The sequence below is a fragment of the Nylanderia fulva genome, unplaced genomic scaffold, assembly GCF_048542155.1.
Source record: "Nylanderia fulva isolate GAGA-0341 unplaced genomic scaffold, ASM4854215v1 Scaffold87, whole genome shotgun sequence".
Lineage (NCBI taxonomy): Eukaryota > Metazoa > Arthropoda > Insecta > Hymenoptera > Formicidae > Nylanderia > Nylanderia fulva.
The window spans coordinates 196,562-209,541 of record NW_028190993.1 but is presented as its reverse complement, the minus strand read 5'-3'; the positions used below and the strand labels follow the sequence as shown (position 1 = coordinate 209,541).

At 26.2% G+C, this 12,980-nt stretch overlaps 1 protein-coding gene and 1 long non-coding RNA gene across 2 annotated transcripts; one reads left to right on the top strand and one right to left on the bottom strand.

Annotated features, from left to right (window-relative positions):
• The first annotated feature begins 1,643 nt into the window (after positions 1-1,643).
• On the top strand, positions 1,644-10,127 carry LOC114944711 (F-box only protein 21-like). The gene is made up of 8 exons (XM_029320759.2): positions 1,644-2,032; positions 6,523-6,837; positions 7,464-7,905; positions 8,055-8,200; positions 8,305-8,443; positions 8,848-8,961; positions 9,185-9,470; positions 9,726-10,127. The coding sequence occupies exons 1-8, from the start codon at positions 1,878-1,880 to the stop codon at positions 9,872-9,874; spliced, it is 1,746 nt and encodes a 581-aa protein (XP_029176592.2). The 5' UTR covers positions 1,644-1,877; the 3' UTR covers positions 9,875-10,127.
• LOC146719772 (uncharacterized) lies at positions 7,970-8,956 on the bottom strand. Its single transcript, XR_014926348.1, has 3 exons — positions 8,806-8,956; positions 8,162-8,435; positions 7,970-8,057 (listed from the first exon to the last, which is right to left on the bottom strand). It is a non-coding gene; the product is annotated as an uncharacterized LOC146719772 (long non-coding RNA).
• Positions 10,128-12,980: the final 2,853 nt, after the last annotated feature.

The window sequence follows — 12,980 nt, the reverse complement described above, 5'->3', positions numbered from 1 at the left end:
AATTCTTACATCAATTTTTGCGGTACAAAGTATACCGAAAAATATAACTCTCTTCTTACATGTATTCTACTTTTTTTACCATTGTATTATTATCTGACGATGTTTGATTAATCGAATTTCGATAATATTTCTGTACGTGTTCTATCTTTACTCGACAGTGAATAAGCACTGTTTTATTTTTACGCAAATTTTGTTGACTTTTATAAATTGTACATGATCATTTTTTTTCTATTACATATGTATTTTTTTGCTCTTTTATCTGATATGTGTCAAAAATACTTGGAATTCACTATTTCTTTATCACAATTACAAAATATGAAACATTTCTTATGAAGAATATAAATATATCGATAAAGATACAGGCATGTGTATAAAATAATAATGATCGGTTTTCTCGCCAAAGGTCGGATTGCAAGAAAGCATATAGAAATATACTGTATATAAAATTATATATTATATATTGATATACTGTATATAAAATTATATATTATATATTTATATTATATTTAAACAATTTTTTTCACAGCAAATTCGAATTGTTTGTAAATATACATAAACTGATTAATAAGTGTATGTATGTTAAAACGTAAAAAATTGATGTAAGAATTTTATTTTTATTTAGCATCTTTTCACACGTCTTTATATCGTACTTTGTAAATATTTGTTGTATTGCATATTCATCGCAATGATCCATTGTTATGCCAAAACAATGATTGCTTAAAACCTTGCACATTACGCACTTACTTCAAACAATACGAAAATATTGAAATATCATAAATAAATGTAAATATTAATAATAATATTATAATATTAAAAGAATTAAATATTAATAATATGATATTAAAATATTTATGAAACATTATAAATAATATCATTAATTTGTGTTTTATTGACTTAATCATTGTGACTGCAATCAATTGCAATCAACTAATTTATTGCAATATTGATCATTTATTTTGATTGTCGATGTAATTAATTTGACATATTATTTAAATATTTTTCAAAAAATTATTCAAAATGTAATATTGTTTAAAAAATTTACAAATCTTAAAATCGTCATCTTAATTTTCTCTTTCCAACATATCTTTTTGCCATAAACAGATGAAATCAATAAAAAAGATTTACCTGTGTTTTCTTTTAAAAGAACCTTTTTTGGAGAAGAAAACAATAAAATTGGGAAATTTGAAAAGTCATAAACAATGCATCAGGGAGATTCAAAGAATTTATAATCGTCATTTTAGTCTTTATTTCTGTTATACCTATGTCTGTTCTCTTAAAAGAATATTTTTGGAACAATAAATCTTACAGTTTAAGAAAGCAATATATTTTTTTGATACTTATTGTTAAAACATACATAAAGAGGCATTACCTGAAAGACCTTCAAGCTTAAAGAATTTTTATTGTTTGCACAAAAGAGAAAGTTCTTTTTGAATTTAGAAAACACTACTTACGAAAAAATTCATGTTACATATAAATATTTTTATATTATATATATATACATATATATTATACATATATATATATATACAATATATATATATAATTACAATATATCAGTATCTATTATGTTTCTCTCCATTTTTCGTTTTTTTTTGTGCACACGTGACAACTATAGTGAGTATGGTGGGGAAAAATACAAAGGGCTTTTCAGGTATATATTAGGTCTAGAATCCAGAATAAGGGTAGTCACACTGTACAGGACTTCTGTTATGCACGTAAATACGAATTTGTAAAATCCACAGACGCGTTGGTTGAGGACAACATATCGTAATAGATTTAAACAATTTTCACAGACAAAATTAATTATACGAGAATATTTTTACGATCATATTAAATTGCATTTTTATGTGTGTGCTTTTCTGAAGTGCTCTTCTATAATGGCTACGATAAAGGATTTACCTACAGAATTGATAGACATCATTCTTGGCAATGACATCAGTATTGAAGATGTTATTAATTTTAAATCAACATGCAGACAATTTTGGTTGGCACCACTATACAAAAAGGATTGGGAAAAAAAGTTTTCGAAGAGGTATGTAATGCTGTGCTTCTAAATTTTTTTTGTAATTTTATTTTTTATAATTAAATTTTCTTGCACACACAATGTATCATATTTATGTGAAAGATATTTTTATTTGTTTTATTTATTTTATTTTTATAAAACGGAAATAAATAAAATATATATAAATAAAATAAAAGAGATAATACAACAAGTACACATAGAAAATTTTAATAAACAATACAAATACTAAAACAAATTAATTTTATTTAATAAATGAAATTATATTTATCATTAAATTTAATAAAATTAATAAAATTAAAGAAAATTTTGTAGGAAGTAATTGTTTTGTCCTGTTCTTTCGACACATTTACGTCTCTTATATTTCCGCGTTTCCTATCCGCTTTTATAATAAAAAACAAAAAATATAATAAAATGTAAATATTTACAACAAATTTAATATAATAATAAAATCTCGACGGCAATCGGAGCCTGTGCGGATGACATGCACAAAATTAATAAATTAATAAAAAACCACTCCTCAATGTTTAAAGTCGACCAGACTGGCAATAATTTATTATAAATAATTATTTGAAAAACAACGTTTCGGCTGTCATTGCAGCCCTTTTCAAGTACATCTATAAAAAGTTCCATCAAAATAATTATAATTTAATACACTTATTCGCAACAATTAATTATACATTTAAAAACAAAAACGTGTTACATACCAAATTTAAAACAGTAAATCAACTTCTATGCAAACCACCGACAATGTTAACGCTTGTTTTGATGAACAATGCAAGACTGACAGAAGTAAGCACATATTAAATAGATGTTAACTGTTCGCAAGAATCTTAGTCACTAAGCGTTAAGAAAATAGAGACGAAACTAAATGTGTCTTTCGTAATTTAAATCGTCATAATAAAGTCAAATAAATAAAAATAAATAAATAGGTGGATATAAAAATAAAAATAAAATTAAAAGTAAAAATAAAACAACTTAAATAACGTCAAGAACACGATCATAAATCCCACTGAAATTCTCCGTATCTTTCTGTAAATTAATACTTTTTCCTTGTTTTTTTATGTAAAACATTTCTGCAATTTCTCTTTTTCTTGTCTGTTTTTCCTCATGCAGAATCACCGGAGAATCCCAACGGAACTCATGATCGTTGCAAGTCCGATGTAAACTAACAACAGAATGTAATGTCTTGTCTTTTTTTATGTTATTTCTATGTTCTTTAATGCGCGTTTCTAAATGTCTCTTTGTCTGTCCTATATAAGCCGAATCGCAATTCGCACATTCAATTTTATAAACAACATCAGTTCTTTTTAAGCTTTCGATCCCATCTTTACCTCTTTTTATCATTCAAAGAGACATTTAGAAACGCGCATTAAAGAACATAGAAATAACATAAAAAAAGATAAGACATTACATTCTGTTGTTAGTTTACATCGGACTTGCAACAATCATGAGTTCCGTTGGGATTCTCCGGTGATTCTGCATGAGGAAAAACAGACAAGAAAAAGAGAAATTGCAGAAATGTTTTACATAAAAAAACAAGGAAAAAGTATTAATTTACAGAAAGATACGGAGAATTTCAGTGGGATTTATAATCGTGTTCTTGACGTTATTTAAGTCGTTTTATTTTTACTTTTAATTTTATTTTTATTTTTATATCCACCTATTTATTTATTTTTATTTATTTGACTTTATTATGACGATTTAAATTACGAAAGACACATTTAGTTTCGTCTCTATTTTCTTAACGCTTAGTGACTAAGATTCTTGCGAACAGTTAACATCTATTTAATATGTGCTTACTTCTGTCAGTCTTGCATTGTTCATCAAAACAAGCGTTAACATTGTCGGTGGTTTGCATAGAAGTTGATTTACTGTTTTAAATTTGGTATGTAACACGTTTTTGTTTTTAAATGTATAATTAATTGTTGCGAATAAGTGTATTAAATTATAATTATTTTGATGGAACTTTTTATAGATGTACTTGAAAAGGGCTGCAATGACAGCCGAAACGTTGTTTTTCAAATAATTATTTATAATAAATTATTGCCAGTCTGGTCGACTTTAAACATTGAGGAGTGGTTTTTTATTAATTATTACTGGCAACCTTAAGGATTATTATTTATATTAATAAATTAAAATGAGATCTCAAATCAAACTCATTTATTAAATTCTAAACGTTTCGACCCACTTCGGGTCTTCTTCAGTAGCTGCAAAATACAAAGAAACAAAAATAAAAGATAATCGGTACAATCAGAAAATTATAAAACTCGTATACATACAATCCGCAAATAAATTAAATATCATTCTCCTCCCTATTCAAACCGTCCGGCCGTCGGAGTGTCTCCCTAACGGTGACCATCGTCAGGAAGGAAGCAGAGCAGTGACTCCCTTACCAACACTAATCAACATAGTATAAATTAAACGTATAAGATCCACACGTTGCAAGATTTGGAGAATAGAGCGATTGCTGCGATTCCAATGTCATTTCCATTTTATTTTAGATATGTTGACGATATCGCGTTGGCGGCCCCTCCCTCCATGCGTAAAATTGTTTTAAACACTTTCAATTCTTTCCATCCTAGATTGCAGTTCACAATGGAGGAGGGGGTTGACAACCGATTGAATTTTTTAGACGTCACTATTATTATAAATAATGGGAGCATTGAGTTTGATTTGTTTCATAAGCCAACGTATTCAGGTAGATATTTAAATTTTGAGTCGCAGCATCCTCTCTGCCATAAAAAAGGCACCATTATCAGCCTCATAGATAGAGTTTTTTGGCTATCGCATCCGAAATTCCATAAAGATAATTTTGAGTCTATGATTGGAGTTCTTTTGTCTAACAATTATCCTCTCAAATTGATATTTCAAACATTACAAGCGCGGTTAAAAAAGTTGTTCTTCCGCTACAATAATAAGTTGCATAACAATAGAGCAAATATATGCAATGACAAGATTCCAACGCAGAAAAAAGTTTCGTACTTTAATATTTCGTATATTAATAATGTATCGAAGAGAATCGAGGACATCACACGTGATTTGGATGTCATTCCATCCTATACAGCAATTAACAGTCTCCGTAAATTCATCAAAGTACACAAGGATAAGTTACCAAGGGAACTCCATAACAATGTAGTTTATAAAATTGATTGTATGGATTGTGATGCGTCGTATGTAGGGCAGACGGGTAGATTGTTGAAAACTAGGATGAAAGAACATCGCAGCAACATAAAAAGAAACGCGTCACAATTATCAGTCATATCGGAACATAGATTATTGAACCATGAATTTAATTGGGAGGATGTAAAAGTCTTGGACAAGAAGCCTTTTTTAGGTAAACGTTTGATATCCGAAATGATCCACATAAAGCGTCAGAAGAATAGTTTAAATTTACATAGCGACACCGATAAATTAAACGAGAATTTTGATCTGTTAATTGAAAAATTTACCAAAATCTAGCTTTGTGATTATACATAACCGGATTTTTTCGTTAGACCTTTGACATGAGTGCCGATGAGTTTTAGTTGTTTTTATTTTTATTTTCATATTTTATTTTTATATTTGTTTTTTTTGCGTATATAGGTATCGACTGTGTCGAGGTAGAATACCGCACAGTCGTTAGAGTGATGTGTCACGTGTAGCATCGTCTTCTCTCTGTTTTTGCTGTCGGGGTGAGTGTTCTTCCCGGTTTTTAATTTATAATTCTTGTGGATCTTATACGTTTAATTTATACTATGTTGATTAGTGTTGGTAAGGGAGTCACTGCTCTGCTTCCTTCCTGACGATGGTCACCGTTAGGGAGACACTCCGACGGCCGGACGGTTTGAATAGGGAGGAGAATGATATTTAATTTATTTGCGGATTGTATGTATACGAGTTTTATAATTTTCTGATTGTACCGATTATCTTTTATTTTTGTTTCTTTGTATTTTGCAGCTACTGAAGAAGACCCGAAGTGGGTCGAAACGTTTAGAATTTAATAAATGAGTTTGATTTGAGATCTCATTTTAATTTATTAATTTTGTGCATGTCATCCGCACAGGCTCCGATTGCCGTCGAGATTTTATTTTTATTGTAACACAATAATTCGAGCCGAGATTAACAGTTTTTTTATATTAATATAATAAAAAAATAAAACAAATTAAAATTTAAAAAATTACAATTTTGCATATTTTATCAATCTGTTTATTGTAATTTATTATTTTTATTTATTAATTAGTTTTGTACAGTAACTGTCTTATAAATGTAAAATGTAAAAGCTAACAATAATTAATTAATATTGTTTTAAAGCTATGTAATGGAAAAACTGTTTTTTTTTTCACTATTTTTATAATGTACATTTTCAATATAAAATGTAATTAGAATTTAAATTTGAAATTTATATATTGTACATTTTCTACGTTAAGATATAAGATTGATATTTCAATACGTTGATAGATATTTGATGCTTTATATATTATGACATATTTCAAATATTTATTATTTTACGATTTTTACAGATGGCCTTCTGCGAAAAAACTTCATGATAAGAAATCCAAGGAAAAGCAAGAATCTGCAAGGAATGAAAAGAATAATGAAGAAAGTTTAAGCTTTATAGAAGCAGGAACTAATTGTGTAAAACAATTACGAAATGTCGTGTCCGAATTAATAAATAACTGTAATAATAGTTGTTTGATTAATAATTACACAAGTTTTGAGCACGTATTTTATTTGAAAAGTATACATTTGAATGACATGATTACCAAGCCTGAGAATTTCATGACTAGTTCTTTCTTCGTGGATGAGATGAAACATATGCTTACGCAATCTCTACGGTAAGAATTTAATATAAATTAAAGCGTTATGTATATCATAGATTAATGTACAATGTTTGCTGTTGTCTATATTATGTATAAATATATTTATTTAATTTTACTATTTTAAATATATTTTATTTATATAGTATTATATGTGACTAAAAGGTGCAGAAATATTATATTAGAAATATTGCAACTTTACCGCACGTTTTACTAAAAAACGATTAATTGTACGAAAAAAGAATAACGACCTTTTTTGTAGGGAATTTTATAAGCTACAATTTTGATATTAACTATTTTTCTCAAAAAATTAATAGTTTTCGAGATAATGGCAAACAACTAAAATTTACCTCCTTTTATCCCCCTTTTAAAAAAAAGTCTTGGTTGAAATTAAGGGACTTTTAAGGATTTCATTAGAATATCGAAATAAGGTTCTCCACAAAAATTCAGCTTGCTCCTAAATTTTATGAAATTAAAGTCTAATTTTACTGGACTATAGATATATTTAAAACAAAATTATCTTTATATTATCTAACGATAAGATAAATTCACATATTTTTATCTTACCTTTAAGCTAATTTTAAAGTCATTTAAGCACAACATTACTAATGTATTTTTGCACAATTAATATATAACTTTTTCAGGAGAGCTGATTGCGATCTGACGAAAAGATATTGCATTAAAAACATGTTTTGCTATCTAAGACAACATTCGACAAGAGAAAAGTGGGAAATATTTAAAAAACAATCTCAGAGAGAGCAGCTTTTAGAACGGTGCGCTACTATTTTTTCCCAATGGCTTCAACCAGAAAAGGATATTTTTTTCTCGAAGGTGAAAACATCACTAAATAATGTAACACAAGGGGCGCTGAAATGTCTCGCGGAAAAGCATCCTGATCATCCCATATTCTCGACATCCTCTGAGATTTTTTCCTATTGGGAAAATAACAATATCGACAATAATTATTGGAACGAAACGGAAGGAACTAAGATTATGGATACACTCCAAGAATATATATTTGACAAATTACATTTTCTACCAAACAAATCGAAAGACTCTAAATTGGAATACATATGTATAGATAATGTAAGTTGATATTAGATTATAATTATAAAATATATAATAATTATAATTATCAATTATGCTCTGAACATGTGTGGCCAAATGTGTTTTTTATATTATAAAAATATTCTCTCTTTCTATAATTAATTTTTGTATTGTAATTTCTGACACAGGTCCTGGAAAATAAATATGGTCAAGAAATTATTTTATCGATAATATATCATAGCGTCGCTAGGAGACTTGGTTTGCGTTGCGACGTAATTAAATTGTCTATATATACCTTTGATACTCTTATCTGTATATTTTGGAAACCAAATTAGTAAGTATATATAATTTTGGAATTATCCGAATCTTGCATTTTTATTCTCTTTTTATACATTCATATATAAACATACACATATGTATATTGATTATTGTTTACAGTACTACTATTGGCTTAGAAAATGCAAGATGTTTCAATATAATATCTGCCAAATTTCCGGATTGTATTCACAATAAATTGTCATTATGCAGAATGTTGTATCCAGCACACGAATCCATTTTAACTATTCCAGCTGAAGAGGTTAGTAAATATGTCTATTAAATTTTTGGCAAATATATATTTAGTGGACGAGTATTTTTATTTTATTTTCGATAATGTAATGTAAAAATATAAAAAACTAATACAAAATCTCAACTTAAGTATATTTGTAATTTTTAAAATTTCAATCTTAATCTTATGATTATAGGTCTTTAGAGTTTTAGATATTTTTATATAACAATTTCTTTTTTAAATAAAAATTATTTCCGTGAAATGTTTTAAAAAATAATTCTAAGTAAAAAATTTACTAGATAATCGTCAGATATATTTATTATATTATTTAATTTGCAATTTAATAATTTACGAAATATGTTACATGTATATATTTATAATAATTTACTCACTTTGTAATCCGGACACTATATTCACAATTTTTCCTTTTTCAGATGATGCAAGATATGCTGGAAATACTTGTGAATATGAAGAACTGGTATAATAAAACTTTGACGATCATGCCGCGTGAAATGAACATGTTACACCACTTTACGAATGAAAATATGGTACGTCAGCATTATTCATGCTTATACACACACATTAATATATAATAAGTATAAACGATAAAAAGTTATCTTTGAAATTTTTCTCCGATAACACATATACATTTATAAATATAAATTATAATTATCTGTAATATAATTGGTTGTACTGATACTTGCTAAAAGTCTATATCTAGAGATTATAATTAACGACAAATAGCAATTAAAATCTAATGTTCTTTTCCAGGTTAGTTTTTGTATTCAAAATACAGAACAATCAATAAATACAAGATCAGAAGAAAAATTTGCGGTTGGAATGATCGTAAATTGTAATCAACCTACACTCAAATGTTTTAAGGGAGTAATAATCGGATGGTGCAGATATATGGATAGAAATAATATTTACTTTGACTCAAACAAAATATTTGATCAAATTTTACCATTGAAGATCTATAGTAATTTTAGTGCAATCAAACAACAAACAAATTATCTAATTCTGACTGAAAAAGACGAAATGTGTTACGCGGGAGAAAGTATGAATATAATTTATATTTGTAGTCTTATTTTTATTTCATATTATATTTTTTAGTCCATGAATCCATCTTTCTGTACACAATGTAAAAATATTTTACTTTATTTTATATTTATTCGATCTCAATTTTAAATTTAATTAATTTTATTTAATTTAGTTGTTATTATTGTATGTATTTTTTATTATTTTATTGAATTTATTATTTAATTTATCTTAGTTATCATAAATATTTTTTTAATTTTTATGTTTTAATTAGATTCACTGACTTTAACAACTGGATGGATAGAAAATAGTGAAATAGGCCGATATTTTTCTAAATATGAAGAGACGCATTACGTACCGAACCAAAACCTGGCAAAAAATTATCCGCAAGACGCTGCTGTAGCTGCCAAAACAACAATATAATTAATTTTTAGATAATAAAATATTACATTATATTATAGAAGAATTAGATTAAATTATAAGTATAAGGTACTACAATTAGATAACTTAAATTAGATAATATTATAAATTATAAGATTAATGCTAATTGTGTTAAGTAAATTTAAGGTACATGTATTGGTTCTGTGCACCATTAAGAGTCAGATGAAATATGTACAATATATATTTGTAACTGTGTATAAATATAGCCAAAATATATTTTACATACGATGACACAAACGTGGAATATTGAGTATAAAAATATATTAATACATAATATTACATTATATTTTTATGCATACATATATACATACATATTATATTATTCATATATTTATAAAATCTTTTAAAATAAACGATTATGAACGCAGATAATTATTAATTATAATTATTATACTGATCAAATTTGATATATATTACGATAACACCTAATATGGAAAACGCGATTACGTCTACTGAACTATTTGACTCTTAAATGAAAAGCCATTATATTTTTAAGTATAACATTAAATACGTATATATAATACTACATTAGAATACTTAAAAAAAACAGATTGTTTTATGGAAAGAAAAATTTCTTTTGAATAACACTTAACCGATAATACATTTGTAAGAATAATTTTATTTATTTCACGAATTTATCAACGAATATATTTTTTAAGTCTAGAGTAAAAAGAAATGATTAAAAAATGAAATTACATTTAAAATATCAATTCATTGTCAATCGCTAAATCTTGTATTCCGTATTCGTTTCTATAGGTACCATAGCAAATAAAATAAAAGCAAAATATTATTTTAAAACCGGTTTAGATTCGACTTTTTTTACCTTGACATTTATATAAACTATTCATGTAATTAGGAATTAAATATAACAATGGGTCAGATGACGTTGATATTTAATTTTTCACTCTCGACTTTTGACGAAAAAAAAAACAATTTTATTATTATAAACGATTAACAAAACGATTAAAAAATATTTTTATTATTATAAACAAAAAAAAAACATTTTTATTATTATAAACGATTCCATTGATTTCTTTAATAAATAATTAAAACTAATAATAACTAATAATAAGTCACGTCCTAGACTCCGCAGCAAGAAAAAGCTTATGACAACTTTAAAATACATTATCTATAAAAAAAGAAACTTCTGTACAAACTTTTTATCATTAAAATGACATGGTCACAAATTGACGATTCTCAGCTAAAAATAGCAACTTCGCGCTTTCCAACGACAAAATTGTAAGCTGGATAATACTGTTAGGCTATGCCGTGCGGTTTATAATACTTTTCCATATGACCACGAATAAATATTCATTGGCTTTTTTTGTTTTTATCAGGATTGGGAAAGTTATTTTTAAAAAGTAACTCGTTAAACCGTTACTTATGGTAAAAGTAATGATTAAAAAATCGTTACTGTCCGTTACTTTTTTTCTTAGTGTTAAGTAATATAAGGCGAACATAAAATGCGTATAAAAATTTTAATTTTTAAATATTTTTTTATATTTTATATACTTTTTTATTATATTTTTCTTATAATATTAATAAAATTATACATATTAAACTTAATCCTATTAAACATGAATTCTACTCAATGACATATATCACTGTTTCTCATAAAAAGATATTCATCATAAATCCGATCTTATATATTAAGATCTAAATATGAACAGCCATAATAGCAAATATATTAAAAAGTAACGATAAAAGTAACGAATCAATTTCGTTACTCGTTACGATAGAAAATATAACGTCCTTACTTTTTCGTTACAAATAGAAAAAAGTAACGGCGTTACCAAATCATTACCGAAAAAAAGTAACTGTAACGGCAACGGCGTCACAATTAACGCGTTACTTCCCAACCCTGGTTTTTATCATGCCGTTGTTAATCATTCATAACTTCATATTTTTATATTTTATAATTTGTAATTTTAAACTGAAAAAGATTCAAGTGAAGTCGGCGCGTATGTAAATCTTTTATTCAATAACGAAATAAAGCATGATACACGGTTACTTTATAGTTGGTCATAATCTCTAAATATCTAATAATTACTCAAATTTAAATCATTTTAAAAAATATAGTACAATAAAAATAGCACAACGTAAACTGAGTTATAGGAGGCATAAAAAATCTAAGATTAAAATTTAAATAATGGTATAATTTGTGGTTAAAAATATCTTTGAAAATTAAAAAATAAATAATAAATTAATTTATCTATGTGTGACAAGGTTACACTAACACCACTTCTGCAGTGAAAGCGAAACGAAATCTATTGTAGTATTTTATACAGTATCCGAAATCTATTAAATGCTACGCACAATCAAAACAATGACCTTGACAATATACAGGGTGTTCTGCAACGTGATGTTTATACTGTGTATTTTTGGTGTCATTCTATATCATAAAAACTAATTACACATATATAATACATAAATAATACATATATTTATTATCAATATAATGATGAGATCGAAATATTTAAATAAAATATTTTTGATTGATCCTTAAGTATTAAAAATCAAGCATTCCTCTTCATGAACTTTATACGTAAATTCTATTATATTTAAGTAAAATAATTTGTACGCTGGCATGTTTTTATAGAGCCCAATTAATTTTCAAACAATATAATATCTAAATATTTGAATAAAATATTTATGACCTCATTTAAACTATTAAAATTCGACAATTAATTTCCGCAAACATTATAATGAGCATTTTTTAATATGTCTACTAAATAAAATAATTTGTACGTTGACATGTTCTTAGTACGAGATTAATGTGAAGACAATGTACTATAGAAATATTGAATAATAAATTTTTTAAATCAATTTTTTATCCGAAAAACACGTATTCTTGAATATATAATGTTGATCTTCTGATACTATTTCGACAATTCTGCTTTCTACTAAACAGGTCTCGATTAATTCTGGGCTAGTGCAATACTCTTCTAAAAATTTCTAATGACAAATATAATTAGAAAATTATTAAAACATTATTATTTCCGAAATTGTTATTAAAACAATTATTATTTCCGAAAAACTCGTATTTTGAAATATAAATGTGAGCTACTTATTTTAGTATGACAGTTCT